Raw genomic sequence first — 15050 nt, 5'->3', positions numbered from 1 at the left:
TGCTTGATTCTATTAATATGGGGTCCACTTTTTTTTCCCGTGAGTTTGGATGTGGTGAGTTCCACTTTTTTTCTTCCTTTTTTTTTATTGCTCGATGTTATTTAGTATGGGGCCCACCCTTTTTTTTTAAGGGACAACGGATGATGAAGCATGGGTCTAAACCCATGCTTCATATAATTTTTTTTTTAATTGGATTCACTTTTTTTTTTTAATATTGCTTGATTCTATTAATATGGGGTCCACTTTTTTTTTTCCCGTGAGTTTGGATGTGGTGAGTTCCACTTTTATTTTTTATTTTTTATTGCTCGGTGTTATTTAGTATGGGGCCCACCCCTTTTTTTTTTTTTGAAGGGACAACAGACGATGAAGCATGAGTCTAAACCCATGCTTTATATAGTTTCTTTTTTTATTTTTTTTATATTGCTTGGTGTTGTTTAGTATGGGGCCCACCCTTTTGAACATTATTAGTTTGCACTATTTTTATGCATAATATATATATATATATATTCAAAACACGATTGATATAACATTGTAATTTGTGCTCCGTGTCTAAAACTTTATTATATTAGTGTTTGCTAAGAATACCAAGTCTGAACTTTTTTTTTTTGACATTGTTTATTTTTTTAATATGGGATTAACTTTTTTTATTTTTTTTATTTATTGTTTGATTTTGTCAATATGAGATACTATGTTCAAAACACGATTAATATAACATTGTAGTTTGTGCTCCGTATTTAAAACTTTATTATATTAGTGTTTGCTACGGATACGCATGGTGTTTAATATGGAGCCCACAATTTTTTTTTAACATTGTTTATTTTTTTAATACGAGATTCACTTTTTTTTAATATTGCTTGATTTTGTTAATATGAGGTTCACTTTTTTTTTCCCGTGAGTTTGGATGTGATGGGTTCCACTTTTTATGGGGGGCCCAAAATTTTTATTTTTTTTATAATTTTTTATTTTTTATTTTTGTGGGCCTGTTTAATATTGGGGGTGGCCTAATTTTTTTTTTAATTTTTTATTTATTTATGGGGGCCACGACGGACGACGAAGAGTGAGTAAAGAGTCTAAATAGTAGAAATGCTTCTAATATAGTATCTAATATAGTAAAAAATTCAATACTTATTAGTGTCTGACGATAAAACTACATTGTCCTAAGTCGCCTTCGTATCAGATTATTTCCTTTTGAGTTGACTGCACACTCGCCTATGCTTTTTTGCTCTTTCTTCATCTGGATTTTGCCTCCTAAAAATAAAAAACAAGCTACTGTATTAGTTTTCATCTACAAGTTACCAGGTAAAGGAATTTCATTATTATACTTGTGAATATTTCCCTTTACTCCAATATTGATCAGTTTTTCGTTTCTTTTAATTCCTACTGTCTTATAATGTTATAATTGAGAAATATGAAGTTGCTTAATTGTGGGAAGTGGGTAAAATTTTGCATATCCGAGTAATGAGTTATAATGCTAATGGTTTAAAGTTTTGACTTTTTTGGCAAAATGTTATTTTAAAGGAGATAAAAAGAAATTAACAGTTCTTTGTGGACAGCTTCTAAAAGATTTTTTGTGGAGTGGTTTGCTAATTGATTACCCATTTGAGCAATTTTCTGATGTGCTGCTGGTTTGGTATGTAATATAACCAATAAATGTTTCATAGAGGTTGAAGTTTGTCATTTTGACCTGGATTTATTGCTTCTTCCTGCACTAGACAGCTACTTGTATAAATTTAGGGAAACGCTAGCATATCCAAGCATTAGTATCGTAAAAAGGAGAACTTTTTTCAATTCTAAATCCAGAAGAACTCTTACTTAAGTTGGTTGACCAACGAGGAGCTTAGCGTAATCAATTTAATTGCTCCCTTTCTTGTTATCAAAGAGGCCCAGAATTGTGATAGATCTGCAAGTTATAGGTCAGGCCCAGGAACAGTTTCCATCTTATGTATGATCAACTATGTTTCAGTCCCACATTTGTTAAGATCAGTTATAAGAATCTTTTATATCCATTCTGCTCTATTTGCGTCCTTTTTATTTCCATACTGGCTACTTGTCTTTTAAGTCAAACTAGGGGGTTTCGAAAATAAGGTTCTTTAATGTAACACTTGTCCTAACGCTGCTGCACAAAGCTGTAGCCAGATTATAGAGACTTTTCGCAACTCAGTGGACCTCAGGATAATAAGAATAGCTAAACTTAAGTGATATCACCTATATGGATCCTTTGTTCTTGTTTTGTTCTATTCTTAGCTAAATCTTCACTGATTCATATAATTGCAAGTCTTCTAGGATAATTTTTTCCATATGATTTTAGGTCTTGTTTCAGCACATTCAATCATCATAGTTTTGCACCTACTCACCAATGCATTTGCATGTCTATGTAGGACATGGTTAAAACGATCACAGTCAATCATTTATCCTCTATGTGTGCACCTTGCATTTTCTTCCAGATGTGATCAATTATACACCAGTCTAACATTATATGACTGCAATTCGATCTTAATATCAATACTTTGTGACACTGTTCTTGTGGATATGTTGGGTCTTAGAGGCCTAGCATTTGCACTCAGGGGTGGATCTATTAAGGGTCGTGGGAGTGCCACGCCACCCGCAAGTTTCGCCCGAAACCCTGTCTATAGATGCATAAATACAGAACCTATATACAAATAATTAAAGTGGCACCCTGAGAACAAACTGAGTCCTTGTTGTCAGTGGCAAAAGGCACTCCTTTCCTCCGTGAGACATTAGCAACGTGACTGTGTACAAAACAATTCCCAAGTACTTTATATTCTCTTTTCTTATTTCTATAATTATTGTTGACTTAGTTTCAATTAATAATTATCGTTGATTAATTTAATTTATTAACCTTTGACTTTTTTATTTCTTAAAGTTGAAAACATAAGTTTCCCGCTCTTCTCTTAAAAAAAACAACGGAAAAGGGTCAAATATACCCCTGTACTATTAGAAAAGAGTTAAATATACCCCTCGTTATACTTTGGGTTCAAGTATACCCTTCCCGTTATACTTTGGGTTTAAATATACTTTTATTTTATACTTCGAGTCCAAATATACCCTTTCTCCGTTAAAATTGTTCAAAATGGACATGAGTTATGACTTGACACTGACAATTTCACCTCACCACCTCAACCCATTTACCCTTCTCTTACCCTTCTTCCACCACTACCATCTCCTCCCCTCCGCAACCTTTGCAATCATTAGCAATGAAATGATTTTATTATACTTCCAGAGGGAGTTTAGGTCTTAATCTAATGAACTTCCGCTGGGATTTTGATAACCACCAATGAATTGCTACACGTGGGGAGGAGGATAAAACTTTTGATTAGCTTGATATTAACAATTATTTTCTCAATAAGATAAAGTAACCAACGTGCAGTGTCTCAATCTCTGAATTTAACTTTTTTGGTTTAATCTACTAACATATTCAATGATTTAAAAATTAACAGAACTTCTACCTTTTACTTGTCCTTTTTTCAACATAAATTTTTTGTCTTAAGAATTTTATTGATGGAAGGAGCTAATTCGCTGCATCATTACAAGTGAATTTTCTCTTTGCACCAAGCTGTCAAATGGATTTTCTCAGTAAAACTTTTGACTAGTATGGAAATAAATAAAATAGCCCCATGAATTTGCTATATAAACTTTTGCAGATTTAAGTCAAATATAAAAAGGGAAAAAAGAAGCAAATAGAAAGAAGCAGAGAACAAGGCAATCTTTTGTTCACAAGATTAGGCTTTAATGTTTGGTTAACATATAACAGGGCAACGCTCATCACGTTTTAACAGTTCTCCTAATTAGGACCTTAAAAAGTGGTGGTGTGATGGTGCTAATAGTTGTAAAGGGTGTGGAGGGAAGGAGCTGATAGTAATGGAAGAAGAAGGGAAAAAAAGAGGTAAATGGGTTGAGGCGGTGAGGTGGCATGTCACGTGGTGTTCACTTCACCAGTTGTTAGTGTCACGTCATATCTCATGTCATATTTGGATTCAAAATATAACGAGAGGTATATTTAACTCTTTTCTGACAGTAAAGACGCATATTTGACCATTTTCCGAAAATACAAACCCTCACTTCTCAATTACCATCAAATGAACAAACCCTCTTCATTGCCCCAAAGCCAAAACCCCAGTCGGCTCCATTGATATTTGCCAAGAACATCTTCTTCTCCGAGCCACGATCGCTGCTTCCTCCATTGACCCATTGTAAGAATCTCTTGGTCTTTCTTTCTTGATTTCTTTTGAGTTTTTTTTCTTACAAAAATGCTTTTTTGTGTTAAAGTTGTAATCTTGCTTGTGGGTTTTGTTCAGTTATGTATAAAAGTTGTAATCTTGCTTGTGGGTGTGTACAGTTTTGTATAAAAGTTGTAATCTTGCTTGTGGATTTTGTACATTTATGTATAAAAGTTGTCATTTTGCTTGTGGGTTTTGTACATTTATATATAAAAGTTGTAATCTTGATTGTGGGTTTTGTACATTTATGCATAAAAGTTGTAATTTTTCTTGTGGGTGTGTACAATTTTATAGAAAAGTTGTAATCTTGCTTGTGGTTTTTGTAGAGTTATGTATAAAAGTTGTAATTTTGCTTGTGGGTGTGTACATTTTTGTAAAGAAGATGGGTCTTATTTTCGTTAGTAGAACTGAGATTATATGTTGATAAGAAGGGCTTATTTTTCGTTAGTAGAACTGAGATTATATGTTGATAAGAAGGGCTTATTTTTCGTTAGTAGAACTGATATTATATATTGCTTTAAACAAATGTTTCATTGGAAAGACGAATAACCCGAATCAAAGCCTGAAAAGACGAATAATCCGACCTGAAGCCCAAATTGACTGAATGACGCATGGCACCCGGAAACTTCAAATCCTAGATCCGCCTCTGACAGCGTCCTCAGTGCTTAGAGAAAAACTTAGAAATTAGTTTATCCACGAATATAGTTTTGAGGCTTCCAAAGTTTACAGGGTAATTTCAGCCATTGTGATGTCAAACCCACTTCTAGAATAGGGTGGAAACAGTGGCCATTTCTCTATCCCTGTATGCATATTGTTCCATTCTCTAGGTTTTGTTCTGTTTCTTCAATCCAAAAGGTACAAAGTCCCTTTCTTTTCTACTCCCTGCTGGTCTTTGTTTAATTTTTTGGGTGAACGCCAGATGTGTAGGTTTTTTTTTTCGTTGAGTAAGATAACAATAATGTGTGGGCTATTCTTGGTTGCATGCTAATTTTCCTTCCTTTTATTAAAGCCCCAAACTGTTAATATCTTCCCTATGCTTATTTCTCTTGCCTCATTTTTGCTTTCTCATTTCATTGGTTAGATGGTTTTCTAGATTTTTGTTCTTGGTGTTTGTGAATTGGAAATTGGTCAATGTTATGAAGGATGAGAATTTTTATGCGAATATTGACTTGATGAGAAAGTTTCATTCCTTGAAAGCAGCTTAAGAGAAACCATTCTCGTGAGCCTTTCAATATCCCCATGCACAAACATATACTGGCTTCATTTTTATCTGTTTTACTTACTTCTCTGCCTTTTCCAAAATAATTTTTTTTGCTTATTGCGTGAATTATGTGTTTTGTGATGATTCAGAGTTTGGAACTTTGAGTAATTTGCTTTAGTATGGACACACGTGTTGATTTTGTGCAACGGCTTGGAGCTGATGTGTCTCTGAACATTCTGCTGCGTTTGAATGATCCAGCTGATGTGGTCCGTGCTGCTTCTGTTTCATGCCTTTGGCACCAATTTGGTCAGTCGTTCAAACCTTCAGCTTTTTCTTTAAAGCAGTTATTGCCTTGTTCAGTACTCTTATTTAGGCAGTGAGACTGAAGAACTGTTTGTTTCTTCCTATCATCATAATACTACACTTTTAATGATGTTATGTTTCACAAATGATAAGTCATAGATTGCATTTTCCTATTTCCATTCTCTTCTGGTCTTTTTCCTATGCTTGGTATATTTAATGTGCCTAAAAGCTCATAGTTGCTCTTTGTTTTCATTGTTGTAGATACTTAAGTAAAGAGCCTTTCTGCATTAATAACATTTTCTTTCTTTGCATCTACACCTACTACGAGCATTGACACTCAATCTGCAATTTGAACATGCCTGGAATGAGTACAAATAAGTAGAGCCTCAGAAAGAAGAAGGATAGTCCTTTTAAGGGTACAGCCAACCCAATCATAATCAAATTTCTTTGTTTTGTTCTCGAAATACCATGTGCAAATTATTTGACGCATGAGACAAAGAACATTGCATATGAGAATCTCCTTAGGTTAAAAATGTCAGGTTAGAGCTTGACCAAATTACCTGGTCTCTTTTGTTTATCCTGATATCTACAAATATCATGTGAAGTAAAATTTTACCGAAGTTGAAATACTGTAATATGTTTCCAACATCTCTGTTTCTTGTGTCTCTATTTCTCTTTTATATTTTAGAAACTTTGCATTGATCTCTAGATTATTTTTTTCACAAGTCCTGCTTTTTTATGACTTGATGCCTAAGTGGCTAAGTTAGGAAATAATTGAGATTGATATTACATGAACACCAAATTAATCAGTCCTTGAACTTGAATGTTGCTCCTTTTCGCGGTTATAGTATCAACAGGGCTTTCAGATTAAAAACGGTTTGGTTTGTTTTCTTCTTTCCTTTTGGGGTTCTTTTTTTTGTGGAGACATAGTGAGGAAGAACTGGTTTTGGGTTTGTTTTTGGGGAGAACTAACTTTAGAGGTCTAAAACTTTTTAACTCTAGAGGTCTAAAACTTTTTCAAACTTTCATATACTGTAATTAATAAAATTTAAACCGACTGGACTTGTTTTTTGAATAAAAGATTCTTTTTTGGTTGAAGAAAAAAAGATTGTTCCAGGAAGAGAAAAAAAAAAAAAATCTTTTGGTGACAATGCAATTCTGCAAAAGCTGAAAGGGTAACCCTGCTTGATGTTCCAACTCAATTGACGTTCCATCTCAAAATATTTATATCCCATCTTTCAAATTCATTAAAATTTCATGTACCTATTCTTGAATGCTCGATATGGTAGAATATTCATGTGGGACTTTCTCAGATTTTACACGTGTGATACATGTTCCTTCTATTTCTCCAAGTAAAGCTCTTCGCATCGCAATGCCTATTGTGTCGGCTTGGCCTTTCATAAGTGGAGACAGAATTCCGGTTATCTAGAAACATTGATTTGTTTGCTTCGAAAACAAAAACAATTGATTTTACTTTGAAAACAAACATCATCATTTTTTGGTTTGCTAGATTGATCATTCTCTTAGAAGTATGATTGTGTGACAACACACTTGGTCTTTTTGCTTTCCTCAAATGTCGTCTGATCTATCTAGTTGAGTGTAGCTTTCCCAGTTGCTTGTTGTAAATTTGCCTCTGAGTTTGTATCCAGTAATTAATTAATCAATTGTTAGTTTTATTTAAACTCTTTTTGATAAATTACTAATTGGAGACACTACACTACATATCATATTTTTCTTCTGTGAGTGGTGTGCAATCTTACTAATTTATTTTGAAGTTGGAAACTTAGTAATTGTACCTTGGACTGTTGGCGCTCCAATTTCATCACTTCTTCTGGCTTTATGATGTGCCATCAATTTCTTTGATACTTAAAGTGTATGCTATATTAAGCATTTATTCAAGAAATCTAGGGATGCCAATTTTTGCTACTTGAAGGTTTATTATCATTTGGGAGAACAAATGAGTTGAAGGTCCGCTTATTTGTTTGCAGTGGCTACTAATGGAATTTCCAAGCAACTGTGTCTGAGAAAGTTTCCGCAGCTTTCTAGAATTGCACGTATAACAGAACCAGGTTTGAGAGTAGTAGAAAGAAAAGATGTCGAGTCTAGCAATTCCAGTTGGGAGACTCTAAAAAGAGACCATAATGTTTATGCTTCTCTACTTCAAGATATTGAAATATCAAACTCTTGTACAAGTGATTGCATAGGTAATGCAGGTAGCGCTTCAAGTACGGACCATTATCCAGATGAAAGTATTGTGAATACTCTAGTTCCAAGAGACAGATATCAAGATTTACCTTCATACTGGTCAAGTATAGGACACAGTGATCCCAATGCTTCCAAGACGCTAGTTTACAAATTGAAAGCTGATCTTTGTGTCATCACTGAAATAAAGATACAACCTTTTAAAGGTGATTTGTTCATTCTCTCTTATCATCAACTTGGGCACTAAATTCCCTCTCGACTATTCCCAATCAGACTTCCAAAGTTTTTTTGTTGCTCTTTTGCTAATATACAAACATTTCCAAATCAGTTTATTTCCATCACGGAAAGCCCATATGCTCCGCAAACTCTGTTCGGTTTCGATTAGGACACCCCAAATCCTCTAGAGATAAGAGTGATCTCCTGCACTTGCCCCAGCAACAGCCTGCTGATGACAAGTTTATATGGACGTATACCTCGGAAGAATTCCCTATGAGACAGGTGCAGTTATTAACTTCACTTTCTACCAACACAGGTGATCTTATTTGCTGAGTTGTCTTTTTACTGGTGGAGGCATGAATAAGCTTTATTTTGGTCAAGGCGCAAAGTCTTGTCCCAAAGAGGTGGAATAGTTCTAAAAAAAAAGTAGGTGGAATAGTTCTCCAATGATGGGGATCACTTGTAGGCGTTATTCTGGCCAAGGCTTCCAAGTCTTGTCATAAGTAAAAAGTATACTAGGTTAAACATCATTTGCAGGCCTTTCAAAGCAGTGTCATAGAGTTATTTGCATAGGAGAATTAACAGATCAAACTTTGATGGCCAGGAAAATCGCTTGCAGCAATTCAAGCTACCAGAATCAGTGCTTTGCATTGGTGGATATCTGCAGATTGAACTGTTGGGCATAGCTGAGAGATGTGATATTGACGACTTGTTTTACATATGGTTAGTGTTCTACACTTTCCTCTCTTAATTGAAAGTTTTGTTTCGTATTTATTGGTCTCTCCATTAGCAAGATGCTGTAGCTGACTTGTCTCTGCACTAAGGTTATATTATGCATTCTTCTGAATGGCAATTGGAAGAATGTGGATGAACTTTCATTTCCATAGTGACAATCAATATTCACTACCTTCCCAGTTTATTTACAACCCAAAGTACTACTGAATTAAGAAGACTTTCCGATTAGGAGACATGAAGCAGACTAGGACGGGGAGAAAACAAGAAGTGCTCAGGTCATCACTCCAAGATACTAAAATCTTAAGATTAACACTGGAAAGCAAAAAAGCGGTCTTCATCAAGAAAAAAGGAAATTATTCTATCCTGCTACCATTTAAGATTTACAGAAAAGGGAAAAAGAAGGGGAAACAGCGGGAACTTGTTTTCACTGGAAACTAAGATTATTTAAGATATAATATCAAATGTCAGATTTGGGTTCATTTTAGGACTTTCTGGACGATTGTTTTTTTTTTTTTTTAATCTTCATAACTAGACAGATGTTATTGTTGTTGTTATTGAGGGTGTCAAATGGGCGGGTTGGGCTAAAGTTGGCTCAATCAAAATGGGTTGAGGTAATAAATGGGTTGGGCTAACATTGGTCCAAAAGTTAGCTGGGTTGAAACGGGCTGGGTCATGATCCGCCTAACTTGACCCAGTTTTTTTGAAGGGTCTATGTTTTCCAGAAGAATATTTTTGCGGATTTTTAAAAATATTTTCCACGGAAAATATTTTCGAGAAAAACATTTTTAGTGAAAAAATATTTCCCTTCATATCAAACACACCATAAACTTATAAGATACATGGTATAAGAAAAGTGTATACATAAAAAAAAATAAAGTAAATTTCAAGCAGTAAACCAAAATTTAAGTAAATCTTTAAAGGGGCTAATATTGGGCTAAGTTGAGATCACTTTAAAATGGGTTATATTGAGTTGGGCTAAAATCAGCCCAATATAAAATTATCTTGCAACAAATAAAATTTTGGGCGGGTCATTATCTTGTGGGCCATATTTGACACCCTTAGTGCTTGCTCCTTATCTATATGATCAGAATGCAGTTGATTCGTATGTGCAGCATTCGGCATGTGAAAGTTAGAGGGAAGCCACTCAGCCCTGCCTTTGGCGTACAGAACGTTGAACCGTCTGGAGACTTTGTGCTCGAGTACAAAAGAGAGGTTTTCTAATCCGTGTTGCAAATGGAATCCAAGATTCAAGTGTACCTCCAACTATATTCGAAGAAGTCGTGCTTTGACATGCTGGTCTATTGAAGTATTTAAAGAAATTTGGTGTGTTTGGTATGACAGAGAATGTTTCCAGGAAATAAGGAGCGACTTTCTTAGCTTATTTTTTTTCTCCATACCCCATTTGCAGGGGCGGATCTACGTATATCCCAGGGTGTTCATCCGAACCCCCTTAGTCGAAAAATTACACTGTTTATATAAGGCCAATTTTTTATTTTATGTGTATATATTTAATATTGAACCCCCTCAAAACAAACGAAAGGCGCAGCTCAGTGGCGCAGGGGGTTCAGAGTTGCCCGTTACACGCGGGTTCGAACCCCAGCAGCCCCGCTTGCAATATTTTTCCTGAACATTTTATTTCAGCTGTTTCATTAAACAAAACGACGTAGTTTAGTAACGTTATATTTACTTAAAATAAATGGACAAAACGACCTAGTTTTGTAGGGGACAAATCTAATTGGATTAATTGGATTCAAATCCCTAAATAAGTCAAATATTGAACAAACCAAATGTTTTCATTCTCTTCTCTTCCGTCACTGTCACCTCACCTAACACCTTTCTTTTTTTTTTTTTTGCTCAGTTTTTTTTTGCTGATTTGTTTGCCTCCGCCACTGCTCTCTGGTCTTCGTTCATGGCTTCTTTGGTAAGTTCTTAGATCCCTCCTTTCTCCATTTTTTTTTATCTTTTCTAAAATTCTATATATTTGCTTTATTGCGAGAATAAAATACTGGGTATGTTGTTGTTGTTGTTGTTGTTGTTGTTGTTATTTTGTATATTTGCTATAAATTTTAGCTCGATTGCTTCAAATTTGCCCGGAGTGACTGAGAATTGGTCAGTTGCAAAATTTTCTCTTGCTTTTTAGATTATACCCATGGAATCTTGGAGATATGATAGTCAACTTTCAGATGCAATTTTTCAGTTGTAATTTTAATATAAATGAATATATAATTTTCAGATGCAATTACTTATTTTAGGAAGAACAATTTATTCTAGGAAGAAGGAACTAAATGAGTAAAATTGTCTACAGAATTGTTTATTTCTTTTAAGTTCTAACAAAATTCTTATTTTTTACGATTCAGTCTCAACGTTCAGTGAAGAACTATTTTACGAAAGTACCGAAATCAAGTGTAGCTTCTTCTAGTCAACCTAATCAGGAAGCAAATGCCAACCATTCAGAAGTACCATTACCTTCTTCTCAAGTATTTGATTTGAGTACTTTAAATTATGATCCGGGTGAAAGAACCCCAATCTTGGACTATCATCCAAATCATCGTGATGTTATTAGAAGAGCATACCTTATTAATGGTCCTTGTCAACCTCGGTTGCTTCAGCATGAGTATCCTCAAACGAATATTTCTGGATCAATGCGCCGTTTTAATTCTGAATGGTTTGATGATGTATATCATGATTGGTTGGAGTATAGTGTTAGTAAAGATGCAGTCTATTGTTTGTATTGTTATCTATTTAAAGGCTACAACACCAATCAAGGTGGGGGTGAAATATTTTCAACTGTTGGGTTTAAGAGTTGGCAGAAAAAAAAGAATCTTGGAAAACATATTGGTCTACCGAACAACCCACATAACCAGTCAAAAAAGAAATGTCAAGATTTATTGCGGGTACAACAGTCTATTCATTTTGCACTTGAGATGCAATTTAGTCAATTTAAGCATGCGTATTTGGTCCGCTTAAGTGCTTCCGTTGATGTAGTAAGACTTCTTATAACTCAAGGATTGGCATTTCGAGGTCATGATGAATCTAAATCATCACTTAGTAGGGGTAATTTTCTTCATATTCTCTCATGGTATGCGAAAAAGTGTGATAATATTCGTGATTATGTACTGGAACATGCTCCTCAAAATGATCAAATGACTTCTCCAATGATTCAAAAAGATATTGTGAGTGCTTGTAAGATAGAAACAATTAAAGCTATTCTTGAGGAATTAAATGGTGACTACTTTTCTTTACTAGTTGATGAGTCTTTTGATGTGTCACGCAAGGAGCAAATGGCTATTATCTTACGATATATTGATAGAAATGGATTTGTGATGGAGCGGCTTCTTGACATTGTTCATGTTCAAGATACTAGTGCTTTATCTCTAAAGAGGGCAATTGTTAATTTACTTGCTCAACATTCCTTAAGTCTATCATATGTGCGTGGACAATGTTACGATGGGGCAAGCAATATGCAAGGTGAGATCAATGGCCTTAAAATGTTGATTAGGCAAGAAAGTAGATCAGCCCATTCCATTCATTGTTTTGCTCATCAACTTCAACTAACTCTTGTTGCGGTCTCGAAAAAATGTATTGAAGTGGGAAAACTTGTAGTGTTGGTTTCAAATATTTTGAATGTATTGGGATCTTCTTTTAAGCGTATGGATGAATTTCGAGATTCTCAAAAAGAAAGAATTCAAGAGGCATTAGATTTGGGTGAGCTTACAACCGGTAGTGGCTTGAATCAAGAACTTGATCTTTCAAGAGCTTGTGATACGCGTTGGGGATCTCATTTTAAATCTTTCAACAATTTTATTCTTATGTTTGGCTCTATTCTTAATGTTCTTGAATCACTTGTTCTTGATGCACTATTATTGGATGAAAGAGCCAAGGCAATGGGATATCTTGAAGCTTGTCGAACATATGAGGTTGCGTTCATGTTGCATTTGATGAGTGATGTTTTAGCAATCCTCTTGTATTCCGCTTAGTGAAACTTGCTTTGCTTCTGCCGGTTGCCACTGCATCCGTTGAAAGAGCTTTTTCAGCAATGAAGTTTATCAAGAATGACTTGCGGAGTCAAATGAGTGATGATTTTTTTAGCGGTTGTTTGGTGCCTTATCTAGAAAAAGATGTATTTGATAATGTTTCTAATGATGCTATTATTAAGACATTTCATGATATGAAACCTCGTAGAGTACAATTGTAGAACTCCATGGTCTTGCTTGTGTAGTCTAACTTAGTTTCTTTGTTTTTGCTTCAAAAGCTCCCAAGCTTTTACTTTTGTAATATGGCATCTTCAAGTTGCCTTTCTTAATGGAAACTTCTTACTTTATTAGCTTTTGCTTAGTTTATTACCTATATTGTGGGATTTTATCGTGATATTTTTCTTCATCATGAGCGGAGGTGCCTTCACCCAGCTTCGAGGTTTATGTACGCCTCAAGCAGGCCTTTGACAACACTATTCTTGCTTCGAGCATGATTTTTAGTATTGTCTGTGCAAGAGTGATGCTTGATTTATTATATAGGAATTAGTTCCTATGTGTAGTTCTACTTTGATTTCTAACAATTTGCTACATTGATGACATTGTCTCAGATATAGAAGCTCTTCCGAACCATTTACGGAGGAAATATGCCTTACTGCGTGATTTAGATAAAAGTCTGCAAGGTATTACTTATATTCCAAATTTTATATATTATTGGACTATTAAGGTTCTCTCATGCAAGTTAGTTGCTTTTTGACTTTCTATTGCTATGTGCTTCGTTAAGCATACTTTATGTATTTAAGTTATTCCTGATCCGACCTGCTCATTTGCCAACACAAGCGTGCTTATTTTATTTTTTGAACCCCCTGAACTGAAATCCTGCCTCCGCCATTGCCCATTTGAAATAGTTTTTTTTTATGTGTGTGATAGGTGAAATGTTCTGATTTTAGAAAGTGTTGCATAGTGAGACGAGGTTTCCTCCATATCAAACACCCTTTGTAACTTAACGTTATGATTTTCTTTTCTTTTAGTTTTCTACATTACTTTCCAAGAAACACCCTTTATTCTCTCTGATGGTCCGTTACTACATAGTTTCGCGCCACTTCTTTTTAGTTTTAAAGCTGCTGAAACCCTTTTGTAGATGAGTTTGTCATACTTGTGTATTTTATCAACTCACGCACATTGCATTTGTTTTATTATAATAGTCAGGTTTCATGTTTTTTTGTTTCTATTTTAACAACTATCAGGTTTCAATGGACTCTATCCAAGCTTTTGCGGACTCTTTAAGTTCTTTTTCTCTCTTCCTGTTTTTGGTTTGTTTCCTGTTTTCATCAATATGATATCTGACCTCACTATCAGGGCTAGTTGAGAGTTCAAGCACTAGGTTTTAGCGCATCATTTAAATGTAATACACTGCTACTACATAATATACAGTCAAATCTCTCTTTAATGATAGCGTTTATCCGAAAATTTCATGGCTTGCTATAGTGAGATGCTGTATGTATACTGACATTTGATATTTAGATCTCATTTAGTTGTTATAAATAAAAGTATGCAAACAATTATTTTTTTGTACTTTATATGTCATAAACGAAAACAATATACTTGTTACTTTTAAAATCTCAATTAATTTTCATATCTCATTAATTAAAAATAGAAAAGACTAATAAATTACTAATTAATCCATAACGTTGTACCATACCAATGAAGAATTAAAATTTAAGAAAAATATGCATTTAAAATTAATTGAGAATTTAAATATTTTAAGTTTTAAGTAAGAATTCTACAATTGTAGGTTGTTACGTAAATTCCAATCTCTTAGAGATAATATAATGCTTGAGTTGACAAAGAATTTTATCCAAACTTTCACCAAAAGGGAATTTAATAGCTTTCCTTTGAAGGCTGTCTAAGAGCTTAACAATTGACTCTTATATCTCACCCTAATATTTGAGTATGGTTGTTATAGAGATGTAATTTTATAAAGAGTGTACCGCTATAATGAATGTCACTGCTATTATAGATAGAATATTATTATAGAGAAGTAAAATATAACATGAAAAATTGGATTCGGAGAAAATCAGGTTGTTATAGTGAAATGTTGTTATAACGAATGACAATTATAGAGAGGTTTGACTGTAGTGATTTTTGTTTTTAGATACTCTTATCTAAACTTTGTTAAATGAT

At 34.4% G+C, this 15050-nt stretch overlaps 1 protein-coding gene across 8 annotated transcripts; it reads left to right on the top strand.

Moving 5' to 3' along the window:
• Positions 1–1118: 1118 nt before the first annotated feature.
• Positions 1119–13549, top strand: LOC132645666 (F-box protein At4g00755-like). 8 transcript variants are annotated; one of them, XR_009584153.1, is made up of 8 exons: positions 1125–1299; positions 5589–5745; positions 7731–8150; positions 8273–8442; positions 8765–8883; positions 10008–10227; positions 10754–10816; positions 13478–13549. XR_009584153.1 is itself a non-coding variant. In XM_060362787.1 (7 exons), the coding sequence occupies exons 2-7, from the start codon at positions 5619–5621 to the stop codon at positions 11266–11268; spliced, it is 915 nt and encodes a 304-aa protein (XP_060218770.1). In that variant the 5' UTR covers positions 1121–1299; positions 5589–5618; the 3' UTR covers positions 11269–11624. The 8 variants fall into 8 exon arrangements, 6 of the variants coding, with proteins under 6 accessions (XP_060218770.1, XP_060218771.1, XP_060218772.1 ...); XM_060362787.1 differs by lacking the exons at positions 10008–10227; positions 13478–13549 and adding an exon at positions 11253–11624 and having other exon boundaries at positions 1121–1299; XM_060362790.1 differs by lacking the exons at positions 10754–10816; positions 13478–13549 and having other exon boundaries at positions 1124–1299; positions 7731–7811; positions 7956–8150; positions 10008–10523.
• Positions 13550–15050: the final 1501 nt, after the last annotated feature.

Source organism: Lycium barbarum, chromosome 6 (assembly GCF_019175385.1).
Source record: "Lycium barbarum isolate Lr01 chromosome 6, ASM1917538v2, whole genome shotgun sequence".
Taxonomy (NCBI): domain Eukaryota; kingdom Viridiplantae; phylum Streptophyta; class Magnoliopsida; order Solanales; family Solanaceae; genus Lycium; species Lycium barbarum.
The sequence above is the reverse complement of the archived record's forward strand: the minus strand, read 5'-3'. Positions and strand labels throughout refer to the sequence as shown.